At 50.2% G+C, this 18,958-nt stretch overlaps 8 protein-coding genes across 8 annotated transcripts; 3 read left to right on the top strand and 5 right to left on the bottom strand.

Moving 5' to 3' along the window:
• Window positions 1–480: 480 nt before the first annotated feature.
• LMH87_002819 (uncharacterized protein) lies at window positions 481–1,304 on the bottom strand (the record flags this gene model as incomplete). Its single annotated transcript, XM_056194337.1, has 2 exons — window positions 481–799; window positions 868–1,304. The coding sequence occupies 2 exons, from the start codon at window positions 1,302–1,304 to the stop codon at window positions 481–483; spliced, it is 756 nt and encodes a 251-aa protein (XP_056051285.1).
• A 591-nt stretch (window positions 1,305–1,895) lies between these two features.
• Window positions 1,896–3,194, top strand: LMH87_002818 (uncharacterized protein; the record flags this gene model as incomplete). Its single annotated transcript, XM_056194336.1, has 2 exons — window positions 1,896–2,043; window positions 2,098–3,194. 2 exons carry the CDS (start codon window positions 1,896–1,898, stop codon window positions 3,192–3,194), a joined length of 1,245 nt encoding a protein of 414 aa, XP_056051284.1.
• A 383-nt stretch (window positions 3,195–3,577) lies between these two features.
• On the bottom strand, window positions 3,578–7,104 carry LMH87_002817 (uncharacterized protein; the record flags this gene model as incomplete). The annotated part of the gene is made up of 15 exons (XM_056194335.1): window positions 3,578–3,839; window positions 3,901–4,064; window positions 4,133–4,316; window positions 4,372–4,470; window positions 4,530–4,579; window positions 4,654–4,780; window positions 4,839–4,998; window positions 5,053–5,074; window positions 5,140–5,469; window positions 5,523–5,540; window positions 5,595–5,731; window positions 5,790–5,821; window positions 5,888–6,672; window positions 6,752–6,810; window positions 6,867–7,104. 15 exons carry the CDS (start codon window positions 7,102–7,104, stop codon window positions 3,578–3,580), a joined length of 2,667 nt encoding a protein of 888 aa, XP_056051283.1.
• Window positions 7,105–8,054: 950 nt separating this feature from the next.
• LMH87_002816 (uncharacterized protein) lies at window positions 8,055–8,714 on the bottom strand (the record flags this gene model as incomplete). Its single annotated transcript, XM_056194334.1, has 1 exon — window positions 8,055–8,714. One exon carries the CDS (start codon window positions 8,712–8,714, stop codon window positions 8,055–8,057), a length of 660 nt encoding a protein of 219 aa, XP_056051282.1.
• Window positions 8,715–9,820: 1,106 nt separating this feature from the next.
• Window positions 9,821–11,715, bottom strand: LMH87_002815 (uncharacterized protein; the record flags this gene model as incomplete). The annotated part of the gene is made up of 2 exons (XM_056194333.1): window positions 9,821–11,025; window positions 11,121–11,715. The coding sequence occupies 2 exons, from the start codon at window positions 11,713–11,715 to the stop codon at window positions 9,821–9,823; spliced, it is 1,800 nt and encodes a 599-aa protein (XP_056051281.1).
• Window positions 11,716–12,792: 1,077 nt separating this feature from the next.
• Window positions 12,793–13,344, top strand: LMH87_002814 (uncharacterized protein; the record flags this gene model as incomplete). Its single annotated transcript, XM_056194332.1, has 3 exons — window positions 12,793–12,795; window positions 12,845–12,901; window positions 12,961–13,344. 3 exons carry the CDS (start codon window positions 12,793–12,795, stop codon window positions 13,342–13,344), a joined length of 444 nt encoding a protein of 147 aa, XP_056051280.1.
• Window positions 13,345–13,940: 596 nt separating this feature from the next.
• Window positions 13,941–14,443, bottom strand: LMH87_002813 (uncharacterized protein; the record flags this gene model as incomplete). The annotated part of the gene is made up of 4 exons (XM_056194331.1): window positions 13,941–14,040; window positions 14,106–14,162; window positions 14,222–14,304; window positions 14,372–14,443. The coding sequence occupies 4 exons, from the start codon at window positions 14,441–14,443 to the stop codon at window positions 13,941–13,943; spliced, it is 312 nt and encodes a 103-aa protein (XP_056051279.1).
• A 2,159-nt stretch (window positions 14,444–16,602) lies between these two features.
• On the top strand, window positions 16,603–17,241 carry LMH87_002812 (uncharacterized protein; the record flags this gene model as incomplete). The annotated part of the gene is made up of 1 exon (XM_056194329.1): window positions 16,603–17,241. The coding sequence occupies one exon, from the start codon at window positions 16,603–16,605 to the stop codon at window positions 17,239–17,241; it is 639 nt and encodes a 212-aa protein (XP_056051278.1).
• Window positions 17,242–18,958: the final 1,717 nt, after the last annotated feature.

Raw genomic sequence — 18,958 nt, 5'->3', positions numbered from 1 at the left:
CGAATTCGATTTTTGTTTGCACGAATTGAACGGTACATACAAGGGAACGGCGTTTCGGCGGGAATGCAAACACAAAATCATGATTTGAGCTTCTATATGATGAGACTAAAATACAGATGACAGAACTAAATTTCACTGCAACGTACGAGATGATGAACAAATGGCGCCTTTTCCCAGAACCAAGTGTGTCTCTAGGAACGCCTCAGAAATGGAAACACTCTGCGAATTCGCCGCCAGAATCTCTGACGCCTCCTCAACACGGGAGCATGCCCCGGGTTGTGGGAGCGCGACTCCTGGCCGTGATACAGACGCAGCGCCTCCAGTGAGGCCGCCAACATTGTCGCGTGCTGCGAGTGCATCAACTCCAGCAAGGATCTCAAGGCCATCGCATGGACCGAATGCAACGTCTCCAACGAGGATGACAAGCTTGTCAAAGGATCATACTCTGCGCCGACTGCGTCCCAGTCGAAAGCATCAGGCTCATTGAGCGTCTGCGAAGAAGCCGACGAGCTCGATGAAGACGACGAGCTCGAAGAAGCAGCAGGGATCGACGAAGAAGTTGACCAGCTCCAAGAGGAAGAAGTAGCCGAGCTTTGCAAAGAACCTGCCGAGCTCCGCGAAGAATTCACCGAGCTCCACGACGAAGCCGCCGAGCGCCACGAAAAATCTGTCGAGCTCCGTGGGGAAGCCATTGACCTTAAAAGGCCGACGCCACCACCCGCGCTCTCGGCTTCGTCCAGGGCCTGCGCCCATGAAGGCGACGGGCTGGAAGGCCCGGTGATCCTCATGGACAGGGATTCTGTGGACGTATATGCCGGCGGATGCTCGTACTGGGGCGGCCGCTCGGCTTCGCCAAGTCCAACCAACGAGTGTCGGGGAGACTCCAGCGGCGTCTCGTAATGGAGTATAAGCTCGTCGATCTCGCACCCGAGGGCTGGCGCACAAGTCTGGTAGTCGGAGTTGCGGTTCTCGTCGCCATCGTTGGCGGTCTCGTCCGAAAGCTGCTCCCACGACGACGGGTTGGGGAGCGTGGGGGTCGTTATGATGCCGGTAGTAGACTCAATGGACGTATGCGACGGTGGATGCTCGGAGGACGGGAGAAGTGAGTACGGCGGCGGCGGATCAAGCTGGAACCGCCCCTGCCACGATCGCACGGGGACATCCACGAGAACGGTGATGCCCAGCCCAGAGTCGGGGGCGCTGCTGCGACGGCTGGTGCTGGACGAACTGGGCGAGCTTAGCGCGGCCTGTACTGCGTCTAGTACTGTATCGATATCGAGAGAGATGCGGTAATCTTGTGTCATGTTGATGGCTTGTTTCTGTAGTGGACAGTGGTACTGAGCTCATTCACGATGGCCATGGTGCGGCTTGCATCTTATGTAGTTTACATGGCTTTACCCTGTTCGTAAGTTTCAAATGGTAATTCTTTGTTATCCGAAAGTGTTGGAGTTCCAAAGGGCAACGCATCTTGGTCTTTGGTTTTGCAATGTGTGGCATTGTTGGCGTAACAGCTGCCTGTCCGTTCGTCACCACGGCGCACCTGCAAACGAGGTCGTGGCAGCAGCACGAATTTCATGCCATGCTGCGCTGCCAGATCCATTCGGCTACGATCCAAAATTCCAACCACCGTGGTTCGCAATCTTCAATATGTTGTCTTTTTTTCCTGCAGTTCTCAGCCGCGTGCAACCCGAGGTAGTGACATGTCAGTCAACGTGCAGCCAGCGTCGCACAACAGGTCGCAGTGAGCATCTTCCTTTCTGCGCACACTTAAAACGGCCTGTCCACTACGCCCTTTGTTCCCATACGTTTTGGCTTTTCCCCCTTTCGCATACAGCCACACACACACCGCCGCAATAGTTTACGCATCATACACGGTTTAGACATTTCATCTAGACATGACCTACGACCACACTGCGTTCGACGCCTTCCATTGGCTACCGGAGGAGAATCCAGCCAACATTGTCGAGATATCCAGCGATGACGACAATGACAAAAAGCCACCAGTTCTCTCATACCCCAGACATGTAGATGAGACCCCAAAAGGTAACTGTCCGGTTCGAGTCGAAAAAACAACATTGGCTAATTTCACGAGTATAGAAGTAGAGCAGACTGCAGAGGCCAAGGCCGCTTCCGCCGCGTTTCGAACGGCCATCGGAACGAGCATACCATTTTACTTCACAGACATGGCGGTGCGGCAGAAAATACGAGCATCCGGAATAAGGATGTTGGAAATTGCGGTGAGGTCAGGTATTGCTTTGGACGCTTTGTTCATAGACGACAACTGTCTTCCCGGCTGGCCATACCGGTATTGGGACCCCGAGGTGCAATCGCTTCATGAGGTCATCCAGTCGCGGCTCGCAGAATGCCAGGACGCGCAAGAGCTCGGTTCGAGGCTGCGTGAGGCAGTTGTCCAGTTGGGTAACGACCGCATTCAAGAAGCAATCCTGCTCGGGCTGGAACTTGGTGACATGTCCATCGGCGAGGACTTGCTGCCAACGTGGGAGACTGGGGATCAAAATGATACATGGGACGATGAAGACGATACGATCATGGGTGTAGAGAGCGCCGTGGATAGCGAGCACGTCTCGCCGCCTACTACGGACAGTGTTGAAGAGAAGGCAACTGATGCGGCCGCCACCCATGAACATCAGCCACCGAGCGCATGGAGCTCTGATTCAGAGTCGAACGAACCCGAATCCGAGTGCGAATTGTATGATGACGAAATCAGTCTCTTCAACTTCTTATGCCAGCACCCAGTGATCGAAGAAAATGACGAGGATGCTCCGTTGGGAAACATTGTCCACGACGTCGACGTGGTCGGCTCATCCTTTGACGGCAGCGGTCCCGTCGACTTTGAAGTGTACCTCGCCCAAGACGATTCTGATATTGAGCAGCTGCCCGAAGTCGAGCTCGCGATTGACGAGGACGCGTTCGCGCACCACTATGACCTGGCGGATGTAATTGACTTGGAGCTTGCTGGCGGTGGGATCTATTGGGTGAAGCCACGGGAGGAGCAGGTAGATAAAGAGGCACCAGAGGACGAGGAAGAAGATGAGGAGATGGAGGAGCTGGAAGAGCTGGAAGTGCTGGAATGCACAATGGAGTCACCAGAGGAGGAGGGCTCGCTGGATGAGCCCATGACGCCGCCGAGCGCCGCGGGTCCGGAAGCACTGGCCGGCTGGATTGTGATCTAGTTTCTGACATGTACGTAGGGATAGGGGGCGACATCAAAACAATGCATGGAGCAGCGCCTATATCAGTGAGCCCCTTCTGCTCTGCTTTTTCTGAGGTCGTGCGTGACGGTACGGAAGCAGGAAAGAACGCTTGAGAGCAGTTATTGATACGCAGAAAACGACCTATGAATGCAATAAACTTGATCCTACCCAGAACGAATCGTTACATGCAAAAAAAAAAGGAAAGAAAACAAAAGCTCAACGTGAGAATAGAAATGGGATGCTTCGGCATGCACTAACAACCCCGCCGTCCTCACAGCAGGCACCCCTCGCCAGTGGAGGCATCTTTAAAAATCCTGTTTCAATGTCTCGTCTGTTCCTCGATCCCACTCAGTCTGACTGCTCTACGCCCTGTCATCACAGCCATTGAGCCATGCCGCAATGGCGCCCGTGGTTGGATCCACGGCGACGTAGTCTGCCCGTCCGCTACCCGGCTGCTGCGTTGTCCCGGTCAGCTGCGCGAAGCGAGTGTTGGCGCCTGACGTGCCCACGCCGTCTTTGACAACGCCAATGTGCCTCCACGCAGGCAGCTGCGGATACATGTTGAGCCAGACTTGTACCTGTCCGTCGAGCGGTCGGGTCCAGACGTAGTCGGCCTTGCCATCGCTGCCACGTAGTGTTAGTCTTTGAACACCAAAGGTGAGGGGTGAGGGATGCTGTGACTTACCCGTCGATATCGTAGAAGCTAATCTCTTCAGGGCGCTGGTCGATCCCAGAAGCGTCGGCCTGGGGAAGAGCGGCATAGTGGCTGTCGGGACCGGTGTCGGGGCCGTACATGTTGCGGTAGATTGTTGTCCCGCCGGTTTCCGAGAGGAAAATGTAGTCGTCGCGCTATCGTGCCGGATTTAGAACTCTGCTCACCAAGTGAATGAATGCAGTGAGTATGGTAGTTGACTTACTCCGTCCCCGTCAATGTCGGCGATGCGGACGTTCTTGCCCGGGCCGAGTCCGCTGGCGATCTGGCCGATTGGGTTGTAGAGGTAGCCCCCATATCGGCTTTCACCTCCTCCGCTCGGTACGAGCAGATAGGCCGTGAGAGCGCCTGTATCAGGATGAATAACTAAGTAATCGTCGTATCCGTCACTACATCAATTTAGCGTCTGTCTAAAACCCACTTCAATGGAAAGTATGTCTGTACCCGTCAATATCGCCAAACACAACCTGGCTTCCGGGTGCGGCGCCTGCAGCGATCGTGTGTCCGTTGTTTACTGGCTCCCATGAGTCGCTTTGGTTGGAACTGGAAACATTGGTTAGCGGCCTTTTATGTAGATAGAGAGCGAGACTCAAAGTATTTACTAGACAATCGGGGCACCAGTCTTGGGGTCAACCCATACGTAGTCCTGCCCCTGCAATGTTCTGCGTCAGCATGGTTGCGGATGTGGTTTAAAGTCCAATAATGGACCGGGAGAATATATCATACTTGGCCTCCGGTAATGTCGGCGAATCGCAGCCCGTCAATGGCCATGCTGTCGTCGGTGGTGCCGCGATTATACCACACTGAAAGGGACCCGTTGTCGCCGACGAACACGTAGTCATCCTTGCCATCTCTGTAAAAAGGAAAGTGAGTCGAAACGCAACAGCGCAAAGGGAAATTCTAATACATACCCATCCATGTCTGCCAACCAAGTCGTGTTTGGCGCATGGCCAAACCCGTCACAGATTGACTTGGCACCGCCTTGGTTAATGTAGAGCGGAACGCCCTCGCTGTTCGTGTGCTGGTTCAAGAAACCGGAGAGACCGCCATCGTCATCCCAGATGAGGTAGTCTAAAAAGAGTGTTAGTTTTAATCATTTTCTGTTGTCAAGTTTTCTAGCTGTACCATCGCGCCCGTCGCCGTTCATCTAAACATTTTCGTGTTAGCGTCATCTTCTTGGAAGTCGGGCCGCCGCGCCATTGGCAAACATACATCGGCAAAAACGAGCTTCGAAAAATCATCCAAACCAACTCCAGTCGCGATGCCCTTTTGGTTGTGGAAAACGACGTCTGCACCACCCACAGATCCAACGTTGAGCCAGTGCACGAGCGAGCCGCCCTTGCCAACGTAGACGTAGTCGGCGCGGCCGTCGCCGTTGATGTCGGGAAAACGGAGCGTCGCGAGGTTGGCGTGCGGCACGCCCGAGGCAATGACGCCGCCGTCGACAAATTTCCATCCGTTGACCCAGGTGTCGTCAGGGCCGTAGTTCCAAAAGACGCGGACAGCGCCATTTCGTGGGTTCACGACGAGGTAGTCGTCCATCTGCGCATAGTTAGTAAAATATACTGTGCAAGGGTGAATACATCGGTTTCTACCCCATCACCATTCATATCCTGCAAACAAATATTAGTGATGGAACCTGATTTAGGAACATTTGGGGGGCATACTGCGAGGTAGACGGTTTGTCCGCGACCGACACCGCTGCCAATGATGCTGTTGTTAGTGCCCGCGGGACTCCAGGGCTCGGGTAGGTTGTTGAGCCAGCACTTGATCTCACCGGTATTTGGATCTATCCAGACGTAATCTTTACCAATCTTGTCAGTAATAAATCTTAGAAGCTTGGTGAGCGAAGTGGAATTTACCTGATTTGCCGTCGCCATTCATATCGTGTAGTCTGCAAGTACGCCGGGTTGTCAGTCAAGCAACTCGGGCTTCGTATTACACCAACGAACAAACTCACCGAACTTGCGCACTGTCTAAGCCAAGGCCCGAAGCAACTTCGCCTGCTCTTTGCCACCTCTTGTGAAATTTCCAGTCGCCATTGTGGCCGAGGAGGCCCTCTGCAATCTTGCCTGTGGCTTTCCATGTCGGATTCAAGTTGCACTTGGCAGCACCATCGCCGACCGCCCAGTCGCGGACGTTGTGATAACTTCCTCCAGGCTTCGAATCAATCGGACTCTTCCCGAAATCCGGCGGGGGAATATTATTGTCAATACCGCCGTTCAGGTTCGAATCGCCAAGGGCCGGCCGATTCGGGGCCCTACCAATAGGACTCTGGATCCAGCCACTGGGAATCTGCGTCATAAAGTCGTACCAGTAGTCGCCCATAAGCTTATACCCGGAATCGGTAGGGTGAATACAGTCGCGGAGTATGTCTTTGCCATATCTCGGCACGAAGGTTGTAAAGTCCACCGCAAGAACATGGTGGCCGGCGTTCTTGCGCTTCAGGACCACATTGGGAATCAGCCGCTGATACTGCTGCGTTCGCGGCTCTTGGGCTGGATCACATGTGTCGATAATCATGGCAACCAAGACAGTCGCATCGGGACACTTGTCGATAATTTTGTCAATGAGGTTGCCGAGTCGATCGGCGGCTTGTGCTGGATCGTTGCCTTCGGTGGAGATGTTTGGATTGGGGTTCATGTCATTCGTGCCGGCGGCTACCAGGACAACATTCGGTCGCTGCTCAAGCGAGGATTCGATGTGATCTGCTATAAATTGAATTGTCATGCCGCTCCACGCTGCCTTTTTTGTTTGTCCAAGTTATCATTAGCCATAATCTCCTAGGTCCTACCCTGGGCGAGAGGATGGCGGGACGACTTACAAAGTAACCATCCTCCATGGTACCAGACGTTTCCGTGCCGGCAAAAACAACTTTATTCCCTGATAATTGGTTTAAGTAAGAATTTCCAAGTATGTCTTCAAGTGTAGGGTAATACCGGATAAGTCGTTCCATAACTGGCGTCGGTAGCCGTCGCCGTCGCCGCCAATGTCACTCCCATAGCCAACTGTAATGGAGTCCCCCACAGGCAAAATGCGGAGATCGAGACCGTTTGCTATTTGTTTTCCCGCCGGTGTGCTCTTGAACTGCAGAATAGTATCACCATCCGCTGTGGGAGCGGGAAGCGCCAGCGACACAGGGAGAACCGCGGCTGCCACAGCCCAGTGCAGACGCATGGTGTGTATTTTACGTTGGAATATGGAGAGATTGCAACTAGATTTTTCAGGTAGCAGGCTGCACTGATATTTATCGCACGCTGATTTTAAAGGAATACACTACTGCAAGCCTCACCCGACGCAACATTGCCTACCAACATCAACTAGACTTGGGCACGGCCCCTCATGAATGCCTCGTGATTACGTGTAGCTCATGCAGCCAGACTGTTATCCCGAATCCTCCGCATCGTAGGGGTGCAACCCATACTGCAGACAATGCGGTACTAAGAGCACTGGGTGCATTGTCCTCGGCCTAGCAGATCAGCCAGAGCGTCCAGGCTCACACGTGAGGTTGGCGAATTGCCAATATTTGTCTAGTGCCGGTTGGATTATGCAGCACGGACAAGCGGGGAAGAAATCTATCCCCATGTTTCGTGAAACGACAGTCTCTTGGGAAGTATCTTTGCTGCTGGGCGACAGGGCTGTGCGGGTGAATATCAGCCTGATGTTCCACAACTTTGACGGCATGACGCCTTTGTCCAGCTGCGGTACCCGCCGCTTCAATATCATTTGTTCGTCGGACTGTCAATGCAAGTGTAGTCGGTCATGGGGGCTCCCAGTCTTTTCCGACCGGAATTTAGCACACTATCTTCCGAGCGAAGGTTCGAAGTGTAGGGCGTGCGCTGTTCTGGTGCGAGAGCCGCCATCTAACTTTGGCTCGGACCGCTCGCATCGACCGGGCTTGCTCGGATCACGGTTGAGATTAAATCGAAGCTCGCAGAGAACAAAACTTTTATTTCATAGCAAGAGAAGTAGAAAGAGCCAAAAAAAAAAATCCCAGTCCCATTGTTGACTGCCGTGTCGCGAATCTCCAGGCTTTTCGGCCACCCGCTTAGCACGGCGACCTCTCCATTGTGCTGATTGACAAAAAAGAAAAGATTACAAGTTTACCAAGAAATAAACGTGATTGCTCAAGAATTCTGCCCGGGTTCAATCTCCTTGATGTACTCAATTGTAGCACTGATGAGAGCCTGTCTCTCTGCGCAGCGATCGTCTCTGTCCCGAAAGCTGTGCCGGACGCCGCACAGTAAGCCTCTCAGGCCAGGATAGGGCTCCGCGAGCGCACTGAAGAGCGATTCAAGCTCCTTTTGTTGCCTCGTCTCAGACTCGTTCATCTCCTCGACCTTTGCGCAAATTGATTGAAGCAGTTCGTCGGTGGAATGGCCGGAGGTTTCTATCTTTGTCGTTTCTCGTGGCCGTTTGTAGCTGCTGGTTTCGCCAAAGATTGAAGCGCGCAGTTCTTCAAATTCCAATGGAGGCTCCTTAGGAGCAGCATCTAAGCGGCCACCATGGTCCTTGTACGCTTCCCGAAACCATTGCCACTTCATCAACTCTGCTCGACCGAACAGCGCTTGGGCGAGGATAGCTACCAGAGCACTTGCCGAGGCATTGAAATTGCCCACAAGATTATGGATAAATGGATCAAAGCAATCCAGGTTGAAGATTGTATCCTTGAGATACCTCTTCTGAAAAGTCCTGCGCTCCTCCTCGGTGAGGTGAGGTAACACGTTTTGCTGTAGATGCTCCTGCATGCGGGCATTAAGAATATCGAGCTCGGAACCTTGCGCCATATTTGACACGGCTAGATGGCGTTCTTTGGTGTGATGAAATGTTATAATTGAGGAGTGCTGCAAAATAGCAGAAGCTGTCAATTTTGGGGAGAAGATAATGACAGGCTGGAATTGCAGATGCAGGTCGAGGCGGAGAGAAACTGCCATGCAAACGCGAAGGTGAGGAGCAAACGGAACATGTTTGCCATGATTCCTCACGTGCAAAATATGATGTTTTTGTAGGCGGTGAAGCGATGAGAGTGAGTCATTGAATTTGCGAGCTCTTGTAAATTTCTTTCGTTTGCTGCCGGTGGCGCCCATTCAATGTTCATGCAGCTGGCCGGTCTTGAAATGAGTATGCTGGAGCCTCGGGTTGGTGTACACACGAGAGTGATCAGAGTTTAGAATAGGAGGAGTTTTGCATTCTTTCGGTATTGCACTCCCGCTTTGGCTAGTCTGCCAAGCCCTTTTGCCTGCTTTCCCTGCTTCTTCTGCCTCGTCTAACATTGATGTTCTTCCACGAAACACACACAGCAGACAAAGCGGCATGAACGCAGTAGTAAAAATTACCAAAGGCAAATAACGCGGGAGTAGGCTCCGACAATGGTCTCCCGCTTCGGAATGCCATCGGCAGACGACATTTTGCACCCCCTGTTGCAAACATTCTACTCGAGTTGTCCTCCTTGCCTCCGCCAAACGTTGGCTTGGCTGGCCAGGGTCCATGTTTTCCGCGCGGCATCTGCAACCGCAATATCGATAGACATTCTACACCTCCAGACAGACCACCAATGGCGTTGATGGTAGCGATGTGTGTGATGTGTGCCATGGTAATCGGCCTGCCTGGGATAAAAGCCTCACTTCCAGGGTCGACGAGAAATTAAGTTAGAAAGAGCATGCAGACCGGGGCATTGGGGCTGCGGAAGGGGGTCAGACTAATCTTGGGCGTGTATAAGTAACTTGGCTACCGAGCCCTATTGGCTGTAGATCACCGACCGTAGCAAACACAGTGAAATACAGTAATAACAAGGATCAGAAACATTCGACAAGAGATTGTTTGAAACATACGAGGCCTTGCGCAATTTCAAACTGACCATCTAGCCATGCAAACTCTCAACGCCAAGAGTTACCTATACAAAATTGGCTGTACCATTGCCTTTTGAGTTCTTTGGGAACTCCTCGAGCTGGCCGCCGGGTGCGCTGGGGTCGCCCTTGGCCTGCGCAAAGAACAGCCTGTTGTTGTCCAGGTCAAAGACGGTGTACACGGCCGCAAAGAAGGGCAGCGTGGCGACGCTGGTGCCGCCCTCCTCGACAGGTCGGACACCCAGCTCGCAGAGGCCCTGGCTCGTGAGCGCCGGATCCGCGAGCGCCTCGGAGATGCGCATGTTGGCGAGGGGGACGCGGGTCTCGACAGCATCGTCGTTGAAGCGCATGACGAGGGCCGCATCGCCGCTCAACCGGTCGCATTCGACAGGGCCGAGGCCATCCTGGGAAAAGGTGGTGCCGAGCGCCTGGGCCATCTTGGAGAGTACTGGCGGCGGCAGAGCGACCGCGACGCCACCTGTATCCATGAGGGTAAAACCGTCACGGGGGTCGAGCCCGAGGTCTATCTCATCCCCAGAGTTGCCTCCTTTGCCTCCTTTGCCTCCTTTACCTCCTTTGCCTCCTTTGCCACCCTTGCCTCCGTCGCCGCCCTTGCCTCCGTCGCCGCCGTTGTCTCCGTCGCCTCCTCCAGTGTTGCCTCCGTTGTTACATCCATTATTGCCTCCGTTGTCGCCCCTGTTCTTATCGCCGTTCTTACCGCCGTTGTTGCTTCTGTCATTGTCGCTGTTGTTGTCGCTGTTGTTGTCGCTGTTGTTGTCGCGGTTGTTGTCGCGGTTGTTGTCGCGGTTGTTGTCGCGGTTGTTGTCACCCTTGCCGTCGTTTGCCTGACAGTTACACTGCGTGCCGCCGTTGTTGCCCCTTCGCTTCTGGCTACTCAGGCGTTCAATCTCGACCTCCATGGCGGCCTGGCTCTCTCTGCCCCACGCCGTCGTTGTTCGTTTCTCGACGCTTTCGCCCTGTGCCCTGACGTAAAGACCTTTGGTCCTGCTCGCACCCACAGGCTTGATGGCTCTGTTCCAGGGTGCTCGCTTCATACGTTCGCGCTCGCGCTGTTGTTGGCGTGACCCGTTGGTCTTGCCTTGCGCTCCTAAGACAAGCGTCACGGAGCTCATTTTCACCACGAACTCCGAGACTTCGCCCTTGTTGTCTCTCTCGAGAGGAACCTCCTTCAGTTCGCCCTCAAACTTGGAGCGATCAATACCACCAAAAAAGACACTGCCGTTTGCCAATGCTGCAATGCATTTGTTAGGGAACTGTTGTATCTGAAGTCCGGGGCGGAAGGAGTGAAAGAGGAAAGAGGCTGCCCAATCTATTTGCTTCACTTACGAATCCGGTTGGCGACAAAACTGTAGGCCTGATTCTTGATGTCGCCAGACTCCTGAGTCTTCTTGGGCAAGTTGTCATACTTGTTATCAGTCGCTTCGAGGGGTTGGGGCCCTAGACCAAACACGGGAACCTGGGGTAGGCCACTTTGCGGCTTACTGTTGGTTGCCAACGCGACCTGCGCGTTAGGTACCAAGCCCTCCCCATTATCGCCCAGGGTAACAGTCGTCTCAATGTAGTTGCCATCGTATTGGTCGCCGCCGGCAAAGGTGGCATTGAAGCTCTGCCCGTCGAGGGGCTTGAAGTCGGATGCAGCCTTGGGGTCAAATTGGCCGCGGACAACGGGCGCCGGCGCCGTGCACTGCTGGGTTTTGAGCTTACAGACGGCACTGCCGGCCTCGGGGATAATGACATCAGAGGAACCCGTGTCGAAGATGCCTGTGATATCTTGTGCAGGCGTGCCGAAGCCAAATGTGATGAACGGCAAAAAAGGTCCGCTATCCAGGCTCTCAAAGTGCTGAACGCTTCTCTGGATGACGCTCTGCGCCATGGCGGCTCTGCCGGCCAAGAGAAGAGAGAATTGAACGCTCTGCTTCATGATACAAAATAGATAGATAATGTGTAATGCGCTTCTTTTCAAGTTTGGACAATTCTAGTCGACGATCTGGTTTGCACATCAAACTGTTTCTTTGGGGAGTCCGAAAGCGATGCATTATATAGACAGCCCTTATCTTTACTTTGCGAATCAGAAAAAGGCTAACAAATCTCTGAGGGAAACCGAGTGCGCGATATTTCAGCAGGGCTGAACTGAGCATTGCGCTGAGCGCTGCGACTCATGAGCCTCTAGGTAGTATGTAAGAGTTACGAATGAGCGACCAGTTGGCGAGAGGACATCGCCCTTATTTTCTACTTCCTGACATATTCTAGCAAGCATCTATGCCTCTCAATTCAATCTCTTCGTGCCATGGTATTCTCTGACAATGAGGCACTTTAAATCTCGAGACAGAAAAGACCCTAAAAACTGTCACCAAGTCTGCTAGGAAGAAAAGAAATATCGCGAAGGTGTGAGCTGCAATTTACGACTCGAACCAAAAGCGCAAGAGTCAGCATAGGGAGAATAGTCGGCGAGAGTTCTTTCTGTCTCGAAACAGACTCATCTGAATGGTGAGACGCCAGTAGTAAACGTTTCATTCACAGATGCGCGAGGCAGGCTTTGTGAGGGGAGGCTGAGCTTAATTTTACATAGGGCTACATAACAAGAATGATTCCAGGCCCAAATGACCCATTAAGAAGCGCTGTTTCATGTCAACTGATGATCCCGACTTCGGCCAAGTTGAGTAAAAGTGGTAGCAGGAAAGCGACTGGGCCGGGCGGTCCTGTGAGTTCGGCATCGTGTGTCAGGACGAGGTGAAACACGCCGATTTGAACGTGTGGGCGACGGTCTACTAGCTCTGCGTGCTCTGCTTCCCCGCCTCTATTTTGCCTAGGTTTCAGCTTAAAACTTTAACTTATTCGTTAAACATGCATTTTTTATTCTCATCACGTATGAAGTGGTCCCCCGACGCGAGCGAATAACCTGCGTACTTTGTCGACGAGACTTTGTGCTTAGCTGCTACGAAAGAATGAAGTTGACACAAGGGCCATGGAGGCCTACATTTTTGCTTAGAGTGTGGTAATGGTGCGGACACGCCACACGATCTCTTGGAGCTCGTCTGACTTGGATTTAGAATCGTGCTTCGAATCGAGCTAGACAACTACAGTCGCGGCATTTCGGCGCCGCTCTTGTAAGAAGCTACGATTTCAGGCTGTGCCTTTGTTGAAGTTCCGAAATCATGCCTACCAGATAAAAGCACACTCCGATGTGCAAGCCCAAAACAAGCGCAGCTTCCAAGAGAAGAGAGAGTTCAAGGCAAGACGGCTTCACAGGCGCAGCATGCCGACGGGCGACGCTAAATCTGCCTTTTGGTACCTGGCTGTACATGTGCAAATCGCCTCAGACAGCGGTCGAAAGAAAAAAAGAATCATGGAAAATTTTGTTTCTGCCGGACTGATCTTTGTTGCATTTGATGAGCATGGAGAAGCCTCAGCTGTGACATTGCTAAGCCTTCGTCTTGGCAATATTCTCCAGGATCAGACACCGGGCCGACTTACCAAGTTGGGAACCCCCCATGTTGAGGATCCGTTTTGCGCCAAGCCTTTTTTAACTCCAAAGTCCAAGGCGGAGTAATTACATGTTTTGGTTCGCCCTTTCTCCGGCGGCGAAGCTCGCAAAATGACGAGATGATTCCGAAAACGCTCTTGCTCGTAGACCAGTACCCTTCTGTCCAAATTTGATGTCGCATGAAGGTGTCCTCAATGACCATTTCGCCCTCTGTACTCTCAGTAATTAAATGGTCCAGCGTTTCGCCACATTGTTCCTCTCAAACCCCGCCCCCATCCAACCCACCTCGGCCGTTTTATGCCGAAGAAGCTCGTTTCAGTTCAACCCTGTAATTTTCCCTTGAGCAGAGGATCCGCTTCCCACATGGTACAGGGAACGACGAGTAAAGACCTGTGCATATTTCTTGTACGGAGCCGATGACACCCTATTAATTGCTGGTTGTGAGGCTTTGGGGGGTTCAAGAAAAGGGCGGTATGGTCCCAAAATTTGCGTACATCATAGCCGACTGATAATACTAGTTTGAATCGATTGATGGCCAGCAGCCCGGGATAGTTATTCAACCAGTCTATCATCTGCTCCTCATACATTCGCGATAGACTCTCCTATACCCGAGGTGCGTTTTAGATCATCGAATATACCGCCACTGCCCATAAGCCTCGGAGCTACTGCAGTCTACATCGAATGGCTTGCGCCATAGGTGAAGGTAGAATGTATATATCGGTTCCGTCAATGTCGTAAAGGCCGGAGTCGCACTTTAGGTCGCTACATGGCTGGTTTCAGCTCTCTATTACATGATAATGTAGGTGACTCGAGCATGAATCACTCACTCGTAAAATCCACAAACGACGTTGGGTGACATTTTGATGGAACGTATATGGAACTTTCTATTCTGTGATCAGTGCACCACGTCTTAGTGCCAGCGTCGTTCACACTAGGTACTCACAGAGGAGCTTCCACAGGAATGCAATTCTCGGAATTAATGAGCTGACCGAACCCTTTGAGGTCGAAATCATGATATATTGTGGCCTATTCGCCGTCACAGTTAGGAAATATGATTTGCGCGTGATGCAGAATCTAGGTCCAGGGGCATTACCAACGGGGCGTCTGCCTTGATGGCTGGGGCCAGAATGGCGAAAGTGAAAAGTAGATGTTCAAGTAAAGACATTTTGGAGAATGACACAATGCTGGCAAAGTGCTGTGGTCAAGATTGCTGCATCACAACTCCGTGGTGACGGAGGACGCTGTTCAGTCACAGTATAAATAACTATACGCAAAACTACCATTATTTGAGGCTGCCTCGGCAACTTGTCCCTCAGAGAGCTACATGTTCGGCACTTCTTGGAATAATAAAGAGAATACAACGCTGGAGAGGAAATGATTCAGAAAAATATATTAATTTAATTTATACTTACGTAATAGCAGGGGAGTAGAGGAGAGGCCGCCGAATTCCTTAAGCCACTGCTCATCATTTATTTGTTCCAGCGAATAGTATGCAGCCCAAGTAGTTGCAATTACGCCCGGAACAAATCATACATTTCCTTTGCGTTAGTCGATATACGCCACTGACGGAACAACTTCCACTGCTACCCGAAGAAAGGCTAAGACACGAAAAGCTGCCAGCTGATGCGTTCGCGGCTGCCACCACGGGCGCACCGTGCTAGCGTCATCTTGCTAACAGGTAGTTATCAGCACAGTCAGAAAACTGCTTGCTGCAAGACTGCTTCGGTCCGATGATAGTGCAAGGAACAGAATTCCATCGGCCCCAGTGAGACTACGGACGCGACCTGTCGCTCTCCGTGAGAGCCGCGCATCATCCTTACAAAGGTCGAAAGCACGCTTTAAGCCTACTCTGGTGTAATATAAGTAAATGAAATCAGTTGAAAGCGATTCCCACAATCTCATCTCATCTCGTTGGCGAGCGCTAGAGCTTCAAAAAAAAGTCAGTTCATTCACATCAATTTTAGCCCAATCATTAATTGCGATATTCTCGCGAACACATTGCATCCGAAAGGTCGTTGCGTTGGAAGTGTATTTGGCAAGCAGCACTGAACAGCTGTCTCGAGTGACCACGAAACGCAGAGAATGGAAATGATGGCAATAAAGGAAAATAAAGGAGAGTCAAGGACAACAAAGTGATAGAGGTAGATTAGATGGAGGAGAATAGAATAAAAAGGTGTTACAGCTGTGCACAGAAATAGGCTGTGTTCTGCAAAGAAATATGGGCGGTCGGGGCTGGATACTGAGTGTATTTAAATACTGAAGTACTCGAAGAGAAACCTACCTATCATTTTGTAGAATAGTCTCTAGAGTACAATGAGGGTGGCGGACCGAAGAAGTAGAAACAAAGCGAAACGTCCTCTGGTAGAAACAACCTTCCGCAACTCCTATTCCACAGGGCCTGCTTGCTGCCCGCTTTCGCGGATGTCGGGCTGCGTGATTGACTGCACTGCATCAACAAACATTTGAGTGGCGTCGCATGTGAATCACGCAAATACCTTTATACACGGGAAATAAAGCAACCTGAGATGTCAAGTCAATAGCACTGGTTCGTGTAGTCCAGTCATATTCCATGCGTTCGTGTTACTCTCTAGCTGGGCAGCAAGTGGGACAGCAAACCTCGATACGACTACTTCACTGTTCAACGTTTGATGATATTTTTATTTATATAGAAGCCCGGGCACCTTAATCCACCATCCCATCAGCCAATCCATCAGCTAATTCATAAGTTATCTCATCAACTATTTTATCAGCAGTTATAAAGCACTTGAAATGGATGCCGACAATGAGACAGCACCGGTCGACCGGAGCCAGGTTGAGCAGCACATCAGCAATGAAATACGAAGCATCCATCACCAGATAAATGTCGCCATGGGGGAATATTTAAATAGAGAGAGCGAGGAGCTCCATCGCCTAGCCGGACTCCGTAGACAAGTAAGTTCGATGATTGCATCAAAGTATCGTTGCTAACACCCTGGCTTACAAGGGCTGGAGCAACCCTGCAGGAGACACATTCTTTCAAAATCAGCGGCAGAGCGCCGACAACGCGGACTCCAAACTAGCCCGAATTTTCTTCCACCTGATGCGAAAAATTGGAGAAGAGCTGCATTTGAGCACTGACGCATTCGCAATTCGGCGCACTCGTGGCAAGGCTCCAAAGATTTTGGACATGTGCATGGCCCCTGGGGGATTTCTCAGCACAGCCTTGAGTAAATGCCACGGGTCTACTGCAGTAGCGTTTACACTACCGCCAAGCGATGGAGGGCACAAATTTTGTTGTCAAAGGTCTTGGAAGAGAAAGTGCAGATACGATATGCTGACATCACAATGTTTGCAAAGGACATGGGCATGAACACGATTCCCACAAGCCACCCCGACGCAGAAAACTTTTTGCCGCGACAGCTTGAGCCAACTCGCGTATTTGACCTGGTTCTTTGCGATGGGCAGGTCCTCCGAACGCACAAGCGGCTAGAATATCGCGAAAATCGAGAAGCGCGATGGCTCAGCACGACACAGTTTGCAATAGGGCTGAAACACCTCCGGGTGGGAGGGACCATGATTATCCTACTACATAAGCTGGATTCATACAAGACAGCGAACCTCGTCCACAAGTTTCAAGAGTTCTCAAAAGTCCAGCTGTTCAAGCCCACGAGCGGACACACCAGAAAGTCCTCATTCTACATGGTTGCGTCGAATGTGCAGAGCCAGCAACCTGCGGCCCTGGACGCGATTGAGCAGTGGAAGCAAAAATGGAAAGTCGCCACCTTTGGAACGGATGAGGGGTACCCTGAGTTGCTTCGAGATGACCTGAATGGAGTAAATGTCTTGCTCGAGAAGTTTGGTCCAGATTTGGTGCAGATGGGCAAGGGTGTGTGGCAGACACAGGCAGACGCTCTGGCAAAGGCGCCATTCATCAGAAATCATGGCGACACAGCCCTCGCCGAAAATTCGTCTCACAACTCCTGAGATTTAGTAATGTAGATATCCCTTGTTGGCAGTTTCTTGTGGTACTATTTAGTATGTGTTAGTCTTCAGCTGTAACTACAAAGACTGGGTTTGTGTACTTTAGTTTTCAGCAATAGGTAGCGGGGGCAATTTCTTCTTCCACGCGTCGCTTAGGTATATTAACTTCTTTACGTGTCCGAGACTGATGAAATACTAATTACTAAAGTAAAAGCTCTAGGTTTCGTCAAAATTGGCGCTGCCTCGTGTGGGCGCATTTGTAATACAGGATCCGCCTATATTTACAATTCTCCGTGGTAAATCCCACCTTCAAATTCCTGCGCTCCGCTCTCCATCCGTCTGAGGAGGTAGACTTTCGGAATTCCGATTGACCTAACCTTGAGTGAGGCCTATATAACGGCACTATACTCAGAAAAAGCCTTCACCTCGTGGCCTCCACGGAAATGCCCTTCAACTTGTTCAGAGGATCTTTAATGAGCTATGCGTAGAGTGAGGGATCACTGAATCGAGTGATAACTCTGTCTCCGATAAAGAAAATCTTTAGAAAGTAATAGTGTTGTGATATTCGAAACTTCAAAGAGAGCTATACTAAACTTGTATCTTCTACTATTTAGTAATTATAAGGTGCTGTCGGCGAAGAGCTTCAGTCACTAGATGATCCTTGGGTTTTTAGAATAATGGTGGAATTATCGCTGCCTCCTCGCTACTCCCTCGTCGGCAGCCCGCAGCTATATAGTAGCTTCTTCGTACGTAATACCTCTAGTTGCCTATAACCTCCTACTAACTAACATGCCCTACGGGTGCCCTAATAGGCTGCCCTTCCTTCTTACACGCCGTCCTAGTATGAAGCCTTCTCTCCTTCTACTTCCCTATATACACACAGCTAGTACGCTATCACTCTATACTGCTTTTATCTTAGAGGTTCGCCTCTTATACGGTCATAGGGCTAGGGTTCGCTTTATAATTCACTTTTCTCTTAGCGACGTTATTACTACCTATATATCGCTACTTATATATTATAGAGTCAAAGCTTCTTTATAGCAAGCCTATTATTTATTTAACTTAGTTCTAACGCCTTCTAGTCTCCTTTATAATAAGCTTTACTTTATTCTTATATTATATACTATTCGTCCTATATTATAGTGTTAGCCTATACCTCTACTATATACTTTATATATATATATAGTAACTTACCTTTATATTATTACTTCCTTTTTATTTTTAAGTTTAGCTACTTTTTACCTTTATTCTTACCTTCTTAGCTACTTTACTAGCCCTAATAAGCTCTTATAATAATAAATAGCTACTAAAAACTTAATTTCTTACTTTTTCTTTCTTTCTTCCTTTAATAACCTTAAATTATATATTTTAGTATTATCTTTATATTTACTTTATATATTATTATCTTATTTACTATTAACTTAATTTATAGATTACTAAGTTTAGCTATCTTATTATTATTTTTTTTTTTTATATATTTACTTATTATTTAGTTTAGTAAGGTTATAGCTAATTTATATATAAAATTAAATAACTTTTTTTTTTTTAAAAAGAAATTATTATATAGGTTTATTACTTCCTTATTAGGTCCTTACTAACTTATTATAGGTCTATTATTTCTACTATAACCCCCTTCCTTTTTATATAAGTTTATATAAGTTTAAAGTAGGTTTATAGCTAACTTACTATTTAGTACTATATAGCTTTATATAAGTAAGAA

The sequence above is a fragment of the Akanthomyces muscarius genome, chromosome 3, assembly GCF_028009165.1.
Source record: "Akanthomyces muscarius strain Ve6 chromosome 3, whole genome shotgun sequence".
NCBI classification, from domain to species: domain Eukaryota; kingdom Fungi; phylum Ascomycota; class Sordariomycetes; order Hypocreales; family Cordycipitaceae; genus Akanthomyces; species Akanthomyces muscarius.
The sequence above is the reverse complement of the archived record's forward strand: the minus strand, read 5'-3'. Positions and strand labels throughout refer to the sequence as shown.